The sequence below is a fragment of the Pocillopora verrucosa genome, chromosome 4 (assembly GCF_036669915.1).
Source record: "Pocillopora verrucosa isolate sample1 chromosome 4, ASM3666991v2, whole genome shotgun sequence".
Lineage (NCBI taxonomy): Eukaryota > Metazoa > Cnidaria > Anthozoa > Scleractinia > Pocilloporidae > Pocillopora > Pocillopora verrucosa.
In genome coordinates this window covers 18,670,109-18,690,874 of record NC_089315.1, presented here as the reverse complement: position 1 = coordinate 18,690,874, position 20,766 = coordinate 18,670,109, and the positions used below count along the sequence as shown (strand labels likewise).

The 20,766-nt window shown below is 38.3% G+C and overlaps 1 protein-coding gene across 4 annotated transcripts; it reads left to right on the top strand.

Annotated features, from left to right (window-relative positions):
* The first annotated feature begins 810 nt into the window (after positions 1-810).
* Positions 811-18,996, top strand: LOC131778095 (uncharacterized). Of its 4 annotated transcripts, none has more exons than XM_059094478.2 (6): positions 811-990; positions 14,264-14,536; positions 14,848-15,114; positions 16,261-16,383; positions 16,602-16,777; positions 17,118-18,996. In XM_059094478.2, the coding sequence occupies exons 1-6, from the start codon at positions 843-845 to the stop codon at positions 17,490-17,492; spliced, it is 1,362 nt and encodes a 453-aa protein (XP_058950461.2). In that variant the 5' UTR covers positions 811-842; the 3' UTR covers positions 17,493-18,996. The 4 variants fall into 4 exon arrangements, with proteins under 4 accessions (XP_058950461.2, XP_066021664.1, XP_058950460.2 ...); XM_066165567.1 differs by having other exon boundaries at positions 864-932; XM_059094477.2 differs by lacking the exon at positions 811-990 and adding an exon at positions 9,104-9,337.
* Positions 18,997-20,766: the final 1,770 nt, after the last annotated feature.

The window sequence follows — 20,766 nt, the reverse complement described above, 5'->3', positions numbered from 1 at the left end:
TCACATGGGATGTTGGATCAATATCAGTATCTGGGTAACTGCCCACCTACCCCTCCCCTAACTCAATTGACAACAAGTTAAGGTTAATGTTGGGTTAGGGGAGGGGTAGATGGGCAGTTGCCCAGATACTGATATTGATCCGGGATGTTTATCGAGCAAGTATGTCTGATTGGATTTGCAAAAACAGGCCCGCTATGTTACAAGATTGACACTCAGGTTCAAACCCTGTTAGAGAGCTCGGGCAGTGTGTGAACATTCTGTGGTTGAAAGGTGGTGGAACGTCCAAAGAAACATGCCTAGGAGGAGCTCATTTGACATTGCAAAAACTGATGGCTGGATTTTTGCTTGAAGGCGGGCATTACTCCTCTTCAAGCCAGCCTGGCTGAAGAAAATGCATGGGGCTTAACGTCATAGCTAGTGCCCGCATGCAGCTCAGCCACCGACCTATCCAGGGGTGGGTTACAAATGGCTCTGTGTGGAAATTTCAGGGAGTGGAGAGGGTAAGTTTTTGAAACCCCCTCAGTCAACTAGCACTGTTATTTCGATATTTCAAGTAATTAACTTGAGAAATGATCGGTCAGGACCATCCTGAAATACGGCCGATATACATCAAAACTGGTATAAAAAAAGGAGAAGGAAAGGTTTCCCAAAAAAGGAATCAAGTAAGGTATAGCAAATAGCAAGAATAATATCACGTCCTCTCGATTTCGAAGTTCCTTAAACCGGAAACCCATTCCAGTGCGTAACGGAAGCGTTGAGATAACATATCGAGTTTCTTGCCAGGAAATCATTAAATGGCCCGAGTAAAATTCTTATCATCTGGACTAAAAGTCCTGAAGAAGATGAGTCTGTCCTTTATTGATCCTGAATTAGACCGAAAGTTAAACGATATTGACGAATTTATCATGGAGCAGGGTGGAAACGATGTTGCAGTTGAGTATAACAACACCAAGCGAATTTTGACCGCACAAATCAGAGAAGCATCATTAGGTAGGTCAACAGCTCTGTTTCTATTAGCCACTGAAAAGATAAGTTTATGAACTATAAGCAAACTTGCACCGCCTTTTCGGGTTTAGTATCTCCCTACATTACCATTTTGAAAACGGAGGAAAATTTATTTGGCCTTAGAACGATGTAAACTAAAAGTAATCAAATATATGACTGAAACTAGCTCCACTACAACTCCACAATGCAGAAAACGATACAAAGTGAAGCAAATATTTTAAATCCCAAAACAAAAGGAACCAAATGAAATTTCCCGTGATGGCCCATTATTTACTGTCGGGTTTGGGACGTTCCATAATACAGAGGGAATTGTAAGTGGTGGTTTCTTTGCCCAAGCCAAGTCTGTCCGTGCTCTAGTACCAACGAAGAAATTCCTTCTTAATCCGAAAGTAATGCTCTTGCTTTTATTTAAGAGGTTTTAACAGTTCCTGTTGAACATGTCTGCACGACCCTTTTCCGGGGTAGCTGAAAAAAAAAAACGGTTTAAACTGTAATGGAACAATCATTTGGTGATGGCAAATTTTAAAGATTTCATTTTTCCTTCCTGTGACTATATATACTCGTCAACTAATTACCAGAAATGCTCAGTGGGGAAATTTAAGATCCTTGCTGTAATGGTTAGAAAGACAAAAGTTCAAAAAACTTTTGCACAGCATAGAAAATTCACTACAAAGAGTTGATTTAGCATTTGCCTCGAAACGTGCATACTTCAGCTATTTCGCTGCGACTGAGCTTGACTTTCAGCCAACATTAACGTTTCAGTCATTATGGCGGAGACAATAATAGTGGTTCGCAGTTGAGTCATGAGGCTATAGTTTAAGCTGTGTTGCAAGGTACCATATGCACAACTGAGACAACTATCCTCATTCATTGCCCAACCGCACTAAAGACAAACAAGAACACAAACGTAACCGATTTATAGTATTTGTATGATTATGCACACTAGATTGATATCGAAACAAATTGCTCTCTCGCGATCTGAAACTGAATTGAGTGTAAGCTTTACATGGCTTTCTACCAAATCGCATTATATCAGTTGCTGTCACTAAAATACCTCTGAGTGGTTGTATTTAAGTCATGAGGTTATAAAGGCTGTTGTGTGGCCACACTGTGATCAAAGGATAAATACAAGTGTGTCGTTGTAATGAAAAAACATGCGATCTAAATAAAAGCTAATAACTAAATACGTGTTTGACGTCTTAGAGCGCGTTTCTTTCACAACAGATGGATATCTCTATGGCGCTGAAACTGAATGGTTCTTTCGCCAATTAACCAAATGTAAGCTAAACACGTCCTTCCGTCCGATGTCGTTGTTAAAAAAAAACATCCTAAAGTGGTTTTTCGTTCATGTACAGTCATGCGGCTATGCAGTGTAAATGGAATGAAGCGACTGCACTGAGATACAAATGCATACAAAACTTCTTCAAATCCCAAGACAAAAAATTTCACTCAATAAATGGCAATAACAAACCGTTTTAAGTCCCAGGGAAGGTTTCCGTCAAGTTGACATTTCACCAGCGCTTAAGCTAAGGCGAAGCCGCACTACAGGTATTACAAATTGAATCCAGAGGGTTCAGTCAAATCGCCAATAGTGCTGTTGTTGGGACTTGAAGACTTCATTGTTATTTACAGACGGCTCTAATTTTTTCAAGTTTTGCTGGAACAACAGCTGGACCTTGTCTTATTTGTGAGCGAACTTAAAAGTGCACGTTTAAGGAAAGTCTGAAGGCTGAAGCTAAACCTCGCTATCGCAATTTGAACCGAGTGTTCCGAAATAACCAAACAAGGTTTACTTTCGGTAATATCGATCATGAGTTTCAGTGGGAAGCTTAACAGTCCTGGCTTCCGGATAGATTAAGATTTCAGTTGCTGAAAGGTTCCGAAATTGCGTCAATATTACAAGTCGGGTCACCTGGGTGATTTTTTCAATCCGAAAGGTATGTTTCCTTTCTAATCTCATATTGTGAAAGGAATCAGTCCACTACACGAAACTTTTTAAATTCTTTTGACGCTCTCTATACTATGTTTCTAAGTAAATATAAAACAATAAGCATTAGTCGACTATTTGCCCTTAGACTGACAGGTAATACGCTATACGTCATTGTACATGACGACCTAACAACGACCATAGAAAGCCCATTTTCAAAGAAAAAAAAGATAGGCCATGCCAGTGTTCTACCGGGAGAGAGGGTCTCTGATAAACACGATTGAAAAGAGAAGGGAGGTGGGATAAAGCAAAATAAGTTAAAGGGAGAGACAGCAAATAATTTTTTCGGTGGAAGTTTAGCGTCAAAATCAAATTAAACGCGATAGTAGGGTGCCAGCTGATTTACGTAAGCAATTTACGTAAGTGTTCTTGTGCTTTTTTTTTAAATTCTTCATGAAGACTTGCGCCACCTGCATTGAAACTTCTAGTAAGCGACTCCCCGCTTTTTAACTAAGGCAGAGACCAGTAACGTGGGAATTTGTGTGGTTGCTTTCTTGCGAGTTTTACTGTGTTCGAGCATAGTATTCTTTGCTCCTCACATTTATAACGCCTTTTTCTTATTATCTCAAGCACGTTCGTCGGTCCCATTTACAACAGGACAACGAAGGAAGCGGGTCTGTTTGACGGTTGTAAAGTAAGGTTCGGATCCTTCGTGGACGATTGTGGGGGACTGATTTTTAAATCAAATGCGAATACCAGTGACGTTATTGTGAATTGTTACTGATGGGTGGGTAAGTGGGACTGGTGCAGCGAGGCTTCCATCATTAATGAAGTTAACATCTAGCAGATAAACCGAAACAACCTCCAACATGTGCTTAACGGAAACCACGATCCTAACTACGATACTAACTCTGCAAACGTGTAGACAATCAAATTCTGAAGGACTGTGATTACTCAAACTGAAATTAAATGACTTTGTGGTCACAATGATGATCATGATAGCAGCAAATACTTTAACTATGGATTCCCTTTTACATACATTTCAATGACAGCTGTCACGCTACCTGAGGACTCTGTGATCGGAAATAAGTGACTTAACAGAGGTTCTAACCACACGAGCCCAAAGGCCGCAAAAAGCACATGTGGCGGACATCAATCACCACAACCGCGTTCCCATATTTTTCTCTAATGAGTTATTTTCGGAATTCAAGCTCTTCTTCTACGATTAGTACCTAATAATAGATTTGAATATATCACCTGCTATTTACAAAAAATTTATTCGGCTCCTCTGGCGATGACAATCCGGAGGTAACCACTATGAAAAATTAATTACTCATTGAAACCCTAAACTCCCGAGAAACAACTGAATCCTTAAGCCGAGAATCTTGAAGTATTTTCAAGATATAATTTTCAAGGGTGACCCCTCTAAAACGTCTAAGAGTTTAATCATTGACATTCAACAACGAAACCTTTGTTTAAACCTATTCGCCGAGCCTGTGTGTGACTGAGGTAACCGGTCAGATTAAACATGAGAGCATCCTCTCGTTTTTCTTCATGAGTTTAGTAGCCACACAATGGATTACAAGTCTAGTTTTTTCCGTTAGGTCCACACTAGTGTTAATCCATAAAAAAAAGTATTTTAGTGCTCCCCTTATAATCACGACCACTCTCAGCTCCGTATCTCGCAAAAGGCCAATGGTTTCAAGAGCACACTCTTGAAAATGGAATTATCGAGTCTCGACTGCTATACGCGTGTGCTGTAAATTCATCAATACGCTACCGGAGAAGTCTCCCGCCGGCGAGAAGTTCATATGATATCCTCTGGGCTCACTGAGAGCTAGAACTGTGACTTAGATATTCAGCTGATGAAATTGTGAGTCGTTCAACTTGAAATATATTTTGATCTGTAAAACAAAAATGATACTCACAGGCGAACTGCAACTGTCGTAGTTATATTTCTAATCGTTGGAATACGTTTTAGTCCTAGTGTTCGCTGTTACTGTTATTTAAAAAAACTGGCCGTGAATTTTCTCTGATGCTTCTTAAAAAGTTTTCTATAAATTCGTATTGCGTGATGTGGTGAAAAAATAGCCAGATTCAGCCGGCGGAACGACAAACTTCACGCGTCAATGGTTAACCGGTGCAGAAACAATGGCAATATGAGAAACTTTCTCTCAACGTCAAATGAAATTAAGTTAAAAATCTATGCCGCGATCGCATTATCTAGCACAGGAATTCAACATCACGAAAAGACTGACAGATACTGAAAATAACAAGAATCATTCAAAATCATGAGGTGAAAAATTTGAAATTAGTTTTTTTTTTTACTCATATTCTAATAGTAGTGGCCATTTCTTAAATTGTTCTGAAAAACTTGGTGTCCAGTACACGTAACAGGAATATAAGAAATAAATCGTACATTTTTAGAGCGATGGCACTATCTGTATGTGAGGAAAGAAGTTCTACTGATAATGCCAGTTGGCAACGCTATTCGTGTCACACGTAATTGATTCGGAGTTTTGTGACATAAACATAACCATTGACAGTTCAATGATATATTTGCGAATTTTGGAACGGATGTCTACGAGCAAAATTTAAAACAACTACAGCGTCAATATATAACTGTAATTTTGACTTTCTTATGAGAACATAACTTCCTCCTCTCAATTGGTAAAACAAAAGGTACAATTTATTTACCAAAAATATTTTTTATCTCAAGCGAAGTAAACGAGGTCATGTTTATGAGGGATGGGTTACAGAAGATAACAGATATGGTCACATATTTCTCTAAGATTTGGTTGACAAAACTCTACAGTTTTTAAACAGTGCGTAACACAACTAAAATCCTGGTTGAGGCAGCAAAACCCACCTGTGTTTAGCTGCCTGAATTGGGGCATAACATAGATAATTAACCAAATAATAAAGTGACATGGAGTGTCAAGGCAGGTAAATTTCAATAAGGAAAATGTTGTAGTAAAGTGAGCTGCGGGAAGCCCTTAAAGCAACAACAGGCTCAGTGAAATAACTCAGCAGTAAGAAATAGTTGTATGGATCCACCAGTTATTGTGGCACATTTAATAAAAGAAGACTGATTTACTTCAGTTATCTAATTTTAGCTGAATAAAATTAAGTCCCCTAGGTTTGGGAAACGTGCCTGACTAAGGTGTAGAATTACTACACAACTTGAGTTCAGTGATGAAGTTGTCATTAGTTTTGTCGCGAGCGTGGGAAAACAACAAAAACTGACCCCAGTCCAATGGAGTTTTGATATCTTCATCGTATCTTAGTTAGGTAAAAGGGTGTCTGAGGTTTTGGGCAATGTGCGTGACCATGATTACTTTAATCATAATAAATAAACAACTTGAGTTCAGTGAAACAAGTTGTCATTCTTTTTGTAACGCGTTGGAAAGCAAAAAAAATCCGAGTCTTTGACGAGGAAACCCTTGATATTTTTTTGCATCTTTATTTGTGTAAAAAAACCTGCAGTTAGGATTTCAAAGTTCTTAATTTGTTATCATGTCAACCGAAACACCACATTACAGTTGGAATATTCTAGACAATACTGTGTTACGTCTATCGACAGGGGCGAGGAAGGTAAAGAATTTTCTCGAGTATCACTGTAATTGCAATAAAAGTGGCGAGTGAAAATTTAATCGACAATCGCAAGACGTATTAACTGAGAGACGCAAGGCAGTCACAGTTTCCCACCGAGTTTGGAAAGCATGAAACGAGGATGTTGAAAACAAAAACTCAGACAACAGAAAATACTGCATAACGACCTAAACAAAATTCATAACGCAAGACAAAAGCAAAGGCTGACCGTGGATGGATTGCGAAGAGTTAAGCCACGATCAAGTAAGCAAGTTCGAAACTAGAAAACCTACAAGTCATAAACGCGTAGTATGGAGTGTCACCTGAAGGAGGTCAAGTCGATTCTGACAAATTGGAAGTTGAATCCAATATTTTTAAGATCTCCTACATGTACGATAGGCTATCAATCATTGCCAACATGCATAGAGAATGAGTTCCGCAACGACAGCAGACACAGACTTGCAGCAAACACTTCCCTTGCGTGCCATTATTTCTTTTTTCCGTTTACTATATACGGCCACTCAAAATGTTCTTAACTAAATTAACCATCAGGAAAGGTACGTGCTGTGCTCAAAAGGAGGTTGTCACTGCAACGCCGGAAATAAGCCAACATATATATGTGACTTCCATCTTTGGTAAGAAACCCTGCTGATGTGTATCGCAGGAAATATCTAAAGGTGAAAGTTACAAAAAATGAGAAAACTGATTTAATCATTGACTGTTGTTAGTTTTAGAGCATCCTATTACCAGGAAAATATCTTCAAACTTTGTTTGGGGCGTTGACAGCTGTTAGGTCATAAATCTTAACGATGTTCATTGCTTTCGACGTTTCGTGCTATCTATTTCCCTCTTTTGTCCTTAGTCGAAATAAAAGAGCATAAAGAACGAAGATATAGAATAAACACATAAAATACGTTCATTTGGATTCAAAGTAGGATTAAAGATTTAGAAGGTTAAACAAAGAACTGGAGTAAGATTAACAACGTGGTACATTACTAATCCGTTATGACATGTCAAATTTATTCATTACCTTGCTTAATCAATTTGTACACTAAAGGACCGGCACACTCCACATAAAGCAAATTTCCATACTTTGTTTAATTATCGTGTTCTTTAACCTCACCCTCATAAAAATAATAACGACGAAAGGCGTTGTAGCTCAGTGGCCTTCACTTCAGGAATAAAAATAAACTTATAAACTTGTTATAGCAAGTAAAAATACAAAGAAAGGTTGGATTGATATATGAGTAATTTACAATCACTATTTATAGCTTTTATGTCCCACAACCTCCCCGAGCAAATCGATAGCCTTCTCGCGCCAATCGGTAGGCAGCGCAACTACAACCTTTTAGAGAAAAGACTAGCATTTGATTCACTCACCTTTATCAGGTGTTTAAAAATGACAATGAGTAAAACTTATTGGCGCCTGAATTAGGAGAAACTGAGGCAGCTGAGCCTGTTTTGACTGCAAAACCGACATGACGCGACTCCATGCAGTGACGTGACATAAAACCGCCATTTTGGATTTCGCAACATGCTGCAGGCGTGGAAGGTGTGACGCATTTACGTCATTGCGAGCCAAAATTGTGCAAGGTTTGATGTAAAGACGTCAATAACGTAACGCGACGTGACTGAGAGACAGAGCAATCCAAATAAGGTACTTAGCCAAAACTGAGTTTCAGGTACAACGCTAACCCTGAAGAAAAACATTTGCACATTCCATACAACCTTCTTTGTTTTTGTTTCAACAAATGAGGTTAAACACAATACCATGAGGGTATTAAGCAAATGTTTTTGTCTTTCAAAACCTCATAAAAGGGTGATCGGATTCATTGTTAACATTTGAACAACGAAATCTGTTTGTAGCCCTGAGATCACAAAAATCAGATTATAATGATTTTAACAAGACAGCGAGCAACGCCTCTAAGCACAGTGTGACGATTATACATTAGTAAATCAATTTTAATGGAACGTGATTTTGAGGAAAGGGGGTGGAAAGCGTAAATGCTGCGATTAAATGTATTACAAGGTAGCAGTTCAAAAGGTCACAAAAACTCAAGGCGGTTACAAGAGGAAACGGACAAAAAATTTCCATGGCATTTTAATGAAGGGCAATTCACTTTGTTAGAAAATGTTTGGAAAATAGTTTAATTTGACTAAGTAAAGAATAGTATGATATTATTCAGACACAATTTTAAGTTAGCCCTTTTCATTAAAGCTCTAAAGTAGGCAAGACAGAAACTTGACGAAAAAGGAAAACAGTTGGACGTAATTAAAAAAATTGTTGCCCCTAATGTCACGAGCACCGGTAAAAAATTTAACCATCTGCGACCTTCAGTGCATTAATATAAACTTATAATACATCATAGCTTCGAGACTGAGTTTCAAATAATATTAGTCACTGCATAAAAGCAGCCCTGGCTAGAATAACAATTACCCGGATACCACGCTCGACCCTGGGAACAAAGAACATACGTCACAATTTTCCGTTTAATAGACATCCTAGCCGGAAACAACTCCCACTCAGTGTCAAAGCTGTTTGGTTCACTCTTCAGAAAGATTTAAGGAACGACTTCCTCCCAGGGCATACGACAACGCTTGCAGAGTCGTTACGCTTCTTTCGACTGATTGGTGTTGAAGAGATGAGTCTTTTCGCTTTAGATCCCGAGCTAGAGCAACAGCTAAATGATATAGATGAATTTATCAGGGCACAGTATGGCGACGATTTATCTGCCGGGTTCAACCAGAGCGAGTGGCTTTTGCCTTCACAAACCGGGGAAGCCCCGATGCAGACAAGCTTCTGGAACGTAAGGGGTACGTCAGAGTTTTTTTGTTATTTTTTTTTTTGACTAAATTTTAGACTTGGCGGAACGTAATGGAATGGCATACCACCCAAACAATTTGAATGTTGTACGTGGCAAACAGCAACGAAGTACACTCGCTGCGAGGCGTCGACATTGCTTTCGGGTATTATCAAAATGACATATTCGAACCCAAGCTCGCTTGCCTCCTGTCTTACACTCATTTCTTCTGCAGAAAATATGATATGTTTGAAAAAATAGCATGTACTTTGAGAGGCCAACAAAAGGTAACAGACAAAACAAAAAAGCTGAGACTGGTGGTCGTGCATCACCAAATGCACTTACGATTTCAACAATTTTGTTTCATCTGGTATACAACTAAAATAACAAGGTAATAAATGTTGTCAAATGACTCTTAGAGAGCGACGAGTATCAAAACAAACAAACCCTCCTTGGTTGCTTCGTTAGCGACTTAAAAGCAAGAAAATTGGGGCATCATTCTCTCTCGTGATGAACTTCACTAATTTATTTTAACTTCCATTCCGAAACGTTTGGTTTTATATTGGTTTTTACATGTGTACATGTAACGGACTTAACGCACTTTTTTCTTCCACGTGCTTCTCAACGTCCGCTTGTGAATATAATTTTCCCTGATTGTACAAGAAAATCGTTGAACTGACACTAAACTAACTTTTCCGCTTTGAGTCTTATTCAACCCTTGATGTGTGCAGCGGCGTCGGTCGATATTGAAGACGACCGAGAATTTGCGATCATAGTCGAAGCTAATGGTTTGAGATAGGATTTCAAACATTTTCTCAATCTAAGATCAAACACCAATGTTACATAAACATTTCCAAGTAAGTGTTGAGTGTAAAGGAATAAATTTTTTTTTTTAGTTGGTGTCAAATATTGTTGGAGTGTTAGCTTATAATTAAGTCCTGTTTCCTTCTCGTCTACATCATATTGATGACCATACTTAAATCTGGTTTTAGTAACATAAAGAGACCACACTCTTTCAACAGAGCTTTACAATAACCATATAAGCAACTATTCCTCCAAATGGCCCAATTTCACTTTCACTTAATTTCAGCTGTTTTCTCGCTTATGCTAATCTAGAAATTCCCTTGAAAGGACCGCAGGCAACTTACAGTCGAGTAAAGTAAAGAAAAGCACCACGAAGCTAACTAAATTTATACCCAACAATGCACGACTTCCTTTGATTTCCTTAGTTAAGTGAGGCTAACTCGATTTTTACCTAACAATGCACGTCTCCCTTTGATTTGTTTAGTGAAATGAGAATTAACACCTAAGTCGTGTTCATCTAGGTGACACCAAGCAGATGTGAATCTGTTCTGTCAAAGTCAAACCCCCGTAAATCGTACTGAAGTTAGCTGAAGCCGGAATGAGGAAACTGACCCAACTGTTTTTAAATTACCAAACAGAGCATGGCATTAATGGCAATGACTGCCAATATATCCAAAGTTAACAGTTACTCCTTGTGACTTCTGGCAAAAAAATGCTTTCTTGCCCTGCAGGTTTAAGCGTGGGTCATTCATACATTCTTGATAAATATTTAAGTTGGGTGTTGTAACTGTTGAGCAATCTTCTCTGAAAATTGTAAACTGAGTAAGAAATGGGCGATGTTTTTTTTCCAGCCATTATGTTGATGGCTCTACATTTCATTCAGTTCCACTAATAGCATTTACAAGTAAGCAGGTTCCCTGGAAGATGTCTTTAACCTTTAGAGGTAGGAACTTCTCTTCGTTCTAACACGCAAATCACTTGACCTTCAAGGGTACCAACGAACATTTTTTATGAAAATTATGGTGTTTTAGTTACACCATCTGGCACTTAAAACGTAACATTGATTTTCATCTATTTTAATGACCCAACATTACAGGGCCTGAGGAGTAGCTGAGGTTTGGATAAATAAATTTTAATTCCGTTTAACAGATTTCAGATTTTACCCAGTACAAAACATTCATTTCATAATACATTTGAGGATATCTGTCTTTCCACAAAGTTTCAAATTTGTAGAACTAAAAAGTTTGTAAGCTTCCATAAGAAGTAGACTGAAATGGAAAAGACTTATGACGACGCCGATTTGGGTGACATCAGTCACCCGACAAAGAGAAGACTTCACTAAGACTTTCTGCGATTACATCCCAACATCTGCCGATGCCTTGAACTACAAGTTTCGTTTTAATCAGTTTCAAGTGAAAAGTAAAAGTACAATTATGTTCTTAGCATCGTCCTGTGACTCATCTTTTATCCTTATTTTACAAAACATAAACTTGAAACTGAAGACTTTGAAACGTCTTACGTCTTTCATTTTACTTTACGAAAGCATTACCAGCACCGACAAGTTACCGCGGTTGTTGTCAAATTTATCTTTATTTTTCAGTTTCTTCCCTCTTTTCGGCCTTTCTGCTAATATTAGACACTAAGATTCTTCTCTGATACGGCCCTATTTTGGGCGGTGAAATCGTTTTCAACGAAATCCGCTTAAAAAAAGGCGAAAGAATTAAGGCCGATGCCAACATGGTGATCAAGTTTCGCGATGAAAATAGTACATCTGCTGTAGATTTTTACGGAAACTTGCAGCATCGAGCAAGACTACTTTGTTATGCTCCGAACATTTTTTCCTAGACAATACCAAAAGGTAGTGGAAGTCTTTCTCAGGATGTAGCTTGGTCGTGAAGAATGTGCAAAACGAAAAAGTCCTGCTGAGTATCAGCAACCGTTTTTGGCAATGAAGGACATAAGTTCTACTTCGTTTGTTACGTAACGGACAAGATTATTTCGGTGGGCAGAACACCAATATTTACTTAGCAAAGTTTCTATAAATTTATTGAACGTACAAGGTGAATAGTTTGAACATCTTCTTTATCAGCTCTAGCATTTTAAAAGGTTTTCTGCGACCGTTAGTTAGCCTATTTTTCAAATAATAATTTAAAAGAGAAAAGCGATCTGTCTGGAACTTCTCCATCCTTACTTCGTCTGAACAGCGTCAAAACATCGCGAAATGACAACGGTCTACTTCAAACGTTCAACTGGAAATGTGCGCTCAAAACGTGACTTAAAATGCGTAATTCAACGGGGCTTGTCAAGCCACGGGCGTCATTCTGTTACAGTTACAGTTGGACCGTACCACAAACAACACCGATTTTATTCCTCTTGCAAGTTGTACGCGATCATCTCGAGAAAAAATTATTTCAAAATGACTCCTAATATTTAGCAAAGAACAAATCTACGTTATATTACGTCTCCTAGTTTCATATTTGGTTTAATTACAACAAGATGGTTGACGCACATTTGATGTTAAGAGCTAGGTTATGTATCATCTGTTCTAAGCGTATATTGAGCAGGAAGTTTTCGAGAGCCCTTTGGCTATTTAGGATAAAGATAAATTTTGTCCGCATGCTCCATTCTGCCCACTCGTAAATTCCGAAAAGGTTAGTCAAATAGCGTTTTAGGACATTCAGTCACCGAGTGAAGTGGCAACTGATTTATGACAAACCCCTTCAAGTTATTTGCAATGAGTCTACTGACTCATAAACGCCACTGACATTCAAAGAACTTCTGTAATTAAAGAACCAAAGTATAGTGAAGGATGGAGTGATTCAGCAGCAGCGTGCAACATTCACTTCTCAGACTACTGTCAAACTGCTGTATTATTCTCTGTTACTATGATGCCTAAAATCTATAGCGTGACTGAATTAGCATTTTCCTTTTTTGTTTATTTAACCTTAACAAGTTCCTCTTCGCTTCAACAACTCAATGGTTCACCTAGTACCGACTAAATAACCTGAAAGCACTATGTAATACTATTTCAAGTAAAAGATTTCTGACTCTCAATTTTCTAAAACAGCTTGATATCGGAGCTAAAAGAAGCAGCGGTGTTACTTCATCATTTGTGATGGTAAGATAGGAGAAAGAGGATTCATCGATATCTTTGTTGACCGACGAGATAGGAAAACGTTCTGAGCATAAAAGTTTTTTGTCCACGCCCGGCGGAAAAAACATTATTATTGCAGATAATGCATGAGTTCAATAACCTGTTCCTTTAGAACTGCAGGTGATAACATTCAAGGTGTTTGCACAGGGCTGTTGAATATGTTAACGTTCTAAACGATACTGCAGGAGAAAGAGGGAGTCATTTTATTCAACTGCCTAATATACATTCTTAGAACGTGCATGGGCCTATACCAACATCGGTGTATCGTATTATGTATTGATTACTTGGCCAGTTTTAAATATGTTTGTCTCCATACACATAAGCTTAGCTGACACGCGATTTTAATTACGTCCGGTTATGGTGTTGTTTTCAAGACTTTTTTCCGTATTAGTTCAGCTAGTTATGATAAAGAACTATGTCAAAATGCAACTTCGTCGCCTGGTGTGACCTCTGTTTCCCCTCGCAACTTCCTCTTAGGATTGCCCTTCTACTTTTAAGTTTTATCTTCAGACTGATTATTCTTCTTGCGTGATTCTTTCGTTGCATTCAAATAAATTGCTAATGCTTCTGTGCCTGGGGGGACCTATAAATATAGCTCAGCGATTAAACAAATTACGTATGGATCGGTTACTTGACCGATATTTGTCTACTGTAGAACAACAATTTGGGTCAAGGTCGAGGACCGCCTCCTAAAATAATCTGTCTACAACTATTCAATATCCGACTGTACAAAACATTCTTTCACAAAACAACAGTGAAGTCACTTTAAATAATTGAATACTGTCACGTACAAAGCAGATGCGGAAAATCCACCTCTGATGTGTTCTGAATAGTTGATGCGTCACTGATTTTTAAAAGAAGTAAACCAACGTCCAAGAAAACAAACACCTATTTGAAAATCCTACTATGGTTCACATGATGCAATTACTCTGAATTTTGGGCTCGCAAAATTTCTTGACGTCCGCTTCCTTTTTTCAACAGCCGATCACAGTTTTCTACCTCCTTGTGGCGCCAAGACGAACCTGTCCTCTAAAGGACATCAACCAAAATATGCAAGACCTGAGGTAGAGGTTCAAATTATGAACCTAATGGACACCTACGATAAGAAGACAAAAAAATGCTCCGGAAAATACGAATATGGACTGGGATCGTCAGAAGTAACTATTGTGGCCCGTGCTTCCGATGAAATTAAGAGAGTACGAGTTTACGTTCAAAGATGTCCTGACGCTGCGATAAGAACTCACGACACAACAGGTTCGTTTCTCAACAGAGTTAAACTGGAAAACGATTCCACTTCTCTTGCAAGAGACAATTTCTTTAATGTAATAAATCATTCATTGCTGGGCTTCAAAGAAACATGGAAAAAATAACTTAAGCCGGACGGCCAGTATCTAAGATAGAAGCCACGATATATTCCGGCAATAAAATAAACTAGGAGAAAATATCTATCGCATGCGTTGTTTTCTGAGAATCTAGCTTTAGAATTCTAGACCCTAAGGCCATGATTCTTTAGCTATAGCTGGTTACTAATTATCGGTCTTCAATCTTTGGAAATGTCCCCACAGGTCCCGTCGAGCTGCAAGTTAATTTTCAGCAACACGATCAGACACAGACTGTCCTTTCGGTAGATTTGGGCTCAGTGCACAGAACAGAAGAGGGATCCTCTGTGTACCGACTTGAGAAGGCTGATGTTATAGAGAGAAACAAGTGGGAGCTCATCATAATGATGGGTTTTCATGAAGGATTGGTTACAACCATTAAGTCAAAACCTTTTAGGATCACTACAAGAGCAACTCAGAAGGCCAAGAACCTTGAAGTACAGGATGAATCAAGTAGGTCACACCTTTGGTCTTAGTAGTCGGCATAAAAAAAGCATTACTTTATTCCTATTTTATCCATACATGGTGTGATATGATAGACGGGAAAAAGAAGAAGAACACTAAATATGTGTCCGCAGACGTACACTTCCTGAAAAAAGGCAAACATGTCCCTTAATTAACTGAAGGGTCTTTAGACAGAGAAAACCCAGCAATCGTTTCCTAAATGGTCTCTGCATCTTTCTAGGAGGGCAGAGGTTACATGTTCATCACTTGAAGCAGAAAGTTGTTATAGCGGCGTATTTAATGGCTGACAAACAGATGGATATACGGCCTTAGTGGGAAAATAACCCATCATCTTCTCGCAGGCTAATTTACGGATGTAAGAGAAAGGGCCTAAAAATCTTCGTGAGAGAAAATATGTTAAGTGCTCACTTAATAACGAGCTAACGTAGGTCACTGCACTCGAGTCTTGCAATGAGCAAATTTTTAATGAAACGCATTAAGATCATTCCATAATAGGCGATTTTGTGATAAAGCAAATTCATCAGCTTTAAATGAATAAACGTGTGCTTGGGCTAGTAGGAAGTTCTAAGGCCCACACCAATGACGCCAACGTGGGGGACAGCAGAGCAGCAAGCGTTTGTTACTTCCGTCTTCCACTTTTACCCGCGTTCATCTAATCCTATATCTATCATTGTCTTCCATCTCTTTCTGCGTGAGCCAAAACAAACCAAAGGAGGAAATTGCAAAGTTAAAGTCATCAACGTTAGCTGCACTTACTTGAAATTTTTCGTCTTTTACGATACGAGCAGTATTGAAATTTAAATGTATAATCGTAAAATATGTTTGTAGAAAAACCAATGTGGTAATTACGAACCATAAATCGCTCATCTATAAAAGAATTCACATGGCATTGAGGTCTCATCTCATCTATAAAGTAGCTATTTGTCCAACTTGGATGCAAATTCTGACAACTGGAAAGCAAAGCCACATGAATCAATTTACGCTTGACGCAATAATTTCCTTTCCGTTCTTTCGCGAGCCGATTGATAAGTCTCATACATTCTCCTTTCACTTGTAAGAGGGCGTTTCGCGTATTTTTTCTTCGGCAAAAAATTATTGAAATTGCAGGATAATAATTCGCTTATTTTTTTTCAGCCATCGCTGGAAAAGAAGCTTTGAGACTACCATCGCAATGCTGTAAAGTACCTAACCACAAACTTGCATCCGACCACTCGCCGAGGCAGTTTACCTTTTCCGAAATTGAAAACGACGGAGTAGGTAAGCACTTTTTCATCATCAGGTATTGTTCAGATCATATTTTTCACGATAACCGATAAATTTTGAAGAAGAATGTAGAAACGCCACAGATTTCAATAACGAGCTTGTAAACTTCACAGTCTTCAGTTAGGATTCTTTCCACAGACCACATCTGCAATTTGAGAGTAATAGGTTGATTACTGGTCTTATAGCAGTTTTATCAAACATTTCTTTGGCAGAATCACACGCCACAAACGCCGTTGTCAACAGAGTAGCTTTAAAGCTTCGCCAGGAACTCTCGAAGCTTAATTTAAATGATGAATTTACCCGATCAACGTCGACGACGCTATCAACAAATCCACTCGTTCTCGGAAAAGTTGTTCTTCGACCAGACACGAGACTCGATAAGAGAAAAGTAAGTAAGAAGTCGTTGTTCCGAAAACAATCTCATAAAATGTTCATAAAACAATCTCTTTGAACTCAGTTAAGTTTCCGTCGAACGAGACCCTTATTGTATACTTTGTCTCCTCATCAATGGCTTCCAAAATAGGACGAAGACCCAACGCGTGAAAGTCTCATCGGAAACCCGTTCTCTTTAATTTCTGGAGCCATCTGTTGAGACCCATTACTAGAAAAAGAGCACAGTTTACTTCACCGCCGCATTCTCTCGATGATAAAACGGATGATCTTACCGGTCCGTCTTTCTAGGAAAACGCAAAGATGTAAAGATATTCAAATTGCTGTTCATTTTTCAGGTTTCAGTACACTACAACCGCGATGTTCGAGCTCGATACATCGTTGAACAACCTGATCTACCCAATCTGTTAAAACTTATGAGCCATCGGGCACCGGCTTGCACAAGTGGTGGAAGGAGAAGAGCAAATGGATTCAAAACTGCCGAAGAAGACTTTTGGTGGGCATGTGGACTATGCTTCTTTGAAAGGCGAAAGAAATCGACAGTCAAAGCCCATGTAATACAGAAAGTTTGCCAGAAAACCTCTTTGAGGAAAGAAATGAGACAAAGAAGAAAGGCGTTGGGCCATTTGAAAAGATACGCAAGCTGTGAGTTTAGCACTGAAGAACACGAGGACTTTGAGTTCCTGACTTGGAACAGTCCTCTTTCTGTCTAATGCTGAACACTGAAAAGCTAATGTAATTAGCTGAGGCTATTGACACTAAGAAAATACCACACTTTGCATTTGCTTGGGAGCACAACGCAGCACCTTTGGATTTCAGAAGGAGGGCATAAAACTGGAAAATTCGTTTGGAAGTTTACAGCGTTCATACGCTATTTTGGTATTTCTACACAACAGCTGTCATGGAGACTAGATTGCTTACAGAATCAGTTCATGCAGAATCTTGTCCATGGAATTAGCGAGAACTGATCTACGAGCAAGGCAAACACGACTTTATTTACGTTTTCTGAAGCAGGGAAAACTCGCAAAGAAGTACATCACAAACATTTGAATTACATAAGCAGTAACGATGTAAATTGCATGATTATTGCTGTTTATACCTCAAAGGTCTACATTTTTCTTCTCTTTAAGTGCCCTTTTCAAGTGCAATTTTAAGCCCATGCTAAAAAATACAATGGTAGGGAAATGAAATCAATGTAGTTACAAAAGATAGGAAAGTCAGCTGGAGAAGCCACATCAAGTAACGAAAATGAGTTTTTCAAGAGAAGTAATAGTACAGAAGAGCACATGATAACTCAGGGTACATAAATATTTAGGAGTTTATATCTGATACTTTCCAATTCTTGCTCCAGAATGTTTTAAGTAGCTAAAGATCATTTCCTTCACTGGCACTATCTAGAGAAAGAGTTTGAAGCAATAAGAAATGCAGTGAGCTGCCGTAAGAAATAAACTTCTAGACCATCAAATCTGTAGTTGCTCCACGCCGAAAGGCGCTAACAACTCGTAAACAAAAAAGAAATATGAGTTTCAAAACAAAATATGTAGGCAGTAAGTTGATTTCAGACAGAAACTCCATCCAATTACTATGACCTTTGCTTCTGTAAGATTTAAAAACTTGCTTGCCCAGATTCACGCACTTATTTATTAAAGGACGACATCGGCAAGTGAAACTTGTGCAAAATAAAAAATACATCTTTACTATTGACTTTTTGTTGTAACTAAGATTTAGTCCAATGGGCAATTTTCATAATGGTAAAAATTTTTTTTAATAAAAAATAGCCATTGATTTTTGATAGAAAAGTTAATCATACTACACACAATATCAGATCACATTATGAAAAGTAAAAAAAGTTGGTTTTCAGATGACGCTAGAAATTAAGATAGAATTCAAATAGACTCCTAGAGTCTGGTTCAAACCAAGTTTTAGTAATTGTTTAGTTATAAGAAGCTTCCAAATGTCCGAAGTTTGCCATGTACGTGACTAAATATTTAACCGTCACCATTTTTTTGTAGCACACTGAGCGGGTCAAAAAAAGTAACTCAAGCTCGGTAAGAATGCATTTTTTGGCCGTGTTGACCGAACCTCGTCACTTTGGCCATTTGAGCTTCGGTATAGACATTAAGTAGAAGCTAACTAAATGAGTTTTAACACTCAGTTTGTTATCTTGTTAACTATAAAATAGTGTAAGTGGTAGATATGGTGATAATAAATTGTATTGAGGCCAAAAAGGAGTGGTTTGTTATGATAGAAGGTGTAAGCTTCCAACAGTCAGACCCTCGCCATTAAATCTGCCAAATAAAATCAATAAACAAACACAGAGAAACAAATTGCGTTAATAACATTTTCAAAAGGTCGATCGCCATTGACTTTCAGACGAAGAACAATTTATTTTTAACATTGGCGGATGTAACAACAAATGGCGCCGGTAGCTGGAATTCTCTTCCTTCCTTAGAAAACCAAGGTTGTTCCACGCTTCAAGTCCTTTCAACCAGACAAAGAAGATTTAGGCTCTCTCGTTTCGTAAATCTCTTATCGCTTGTAACAACGCTTCGAAGAGCAATTTTCTAATTTCTCTTCATCCATGTTTCACTTAATCGTTTATTTTTCATCAGTTACAGAGACACAAGCTTCAACTTAATCTTCAACTTCGCTTGTGATTTATTAATGAAGATCAATTTTAAGTTGACAACCACAAACTAGAGTACTTTACGAATATGTTTCGTTTAACCAAAGATATGGAAAACAATATAACAATACAACAATGGACTCGACGAGAGCGTCAAACAAACCATACATGGCCTATAATTTGCCCAAAAAAACCGGTGAATATCAATCACATAAGGTTTTTTTGGCATATGATTGGTTGAAAGAGTGACTTAAGTTAATAGAGCCAATCAGAGCGTGTTGAAATGATATCGAAAATATTCCAGCCTAAACATAACGCCGTTGTACAAATGAAAAGAAAGAGTTATACGTGTCGAATAAGAAATTATTTGCGTTATCTTCTTCCTGTGCCAAGGAAAGTCGTCAAAGGGAAATAGAGCTGAAAGGCTTTCCCCCAACAGTGGTAACAAATGCAATTAAGTAGGTAGACTAACAAATGCAATTAATGATGCAGACAAACGCATAACAAAGCACTGATCACTACATTTTTGAGAGTATCTTCCTTTATCTTTCCTCGTTTCCTACAAGTCGATCCGTCGGCACTTGTGTCTGTTTTTATAGGAAACCCGACAGTCTCGCAAGAGTACTTTTAAGCACTTTTAAGCAATTTCCTGTTATCTTAAACAGGATAACAGAATTTACAGACACGCTAGGTAGTTTTTTATATAGCTAAGAGAGTATTCTGGCCATGCTCATCAGAGGAATTGTAAATTCTACCTGCTTCATTGAAAGTCTCTGAAAGAGAAAACATTAAACATGTCACGAGTTTCAGCCTTCACACGTGTTTCACTGACGTCCTTTGCCAACAGAACTTGGCGGCACCTAACAATATCATAAATCCCCTGCTGTTAAAAGCATGCGAAAACGGTGTTTCCTTCGTCATTTGATATAAGTTATTGTAGTTTGTTGATATATTGAGGTATGAGTCGATACGAACAAAATGAAAACAGACAAAACAAAACAAAAAAACAAATGAAAAGAGGAAACCGAGGTAAATGCACAACGCGTTCTGCAAATAAGGGGGCACTACTACCAGTTCGAAATTGCATGGGCATCTGTGTTTCTATGAACCTCCGTAACTTTTGTCCGTGTTCTTAGCGAAAATAAAGCAGATGTCCAATGATACTGGTCCTTGTAATTGCGTTTCACTGAAAGCGATCACTGGCACAAGTTTGACGTATATTGAAATAGGATAAAGCCTTCTTTCGCGTAAAGATTGCTGGCAAGTCAATGCCTTTTAATCAGCCTTATGAGTTTAAGTTTAAATTAAGGCCATAATCTGCCAACTACCAAAGGAACGTCTTCTCCTTCTTTAGTGAAAAA

Excerpts from the sequence above, each read along its gene's own strand:
- LOC131778095 (XM_059094477.2), top strand. The coding sequence starts at position 9,166 with ATGAGTCTTTTCGCTTTAGATCCCGAGCTAGAGCAACAGCTAAATGAT. Across the intron at positions 15,115-16,260 it reads TGAAGTACAGGATGAATCAA|CCATCGCTGGAAAAGAAGCT; the intron begins GTAGGTCACACC and ends ATTTTTTTTCAG. Across the intron at positions 16,384-16,601 it reads AATTGAAAACGACGGAGTAG|AATCACACGCCACAAACGCC; the intron begins GTAAGCACTTTT and ends TTTCTTTGGCAG.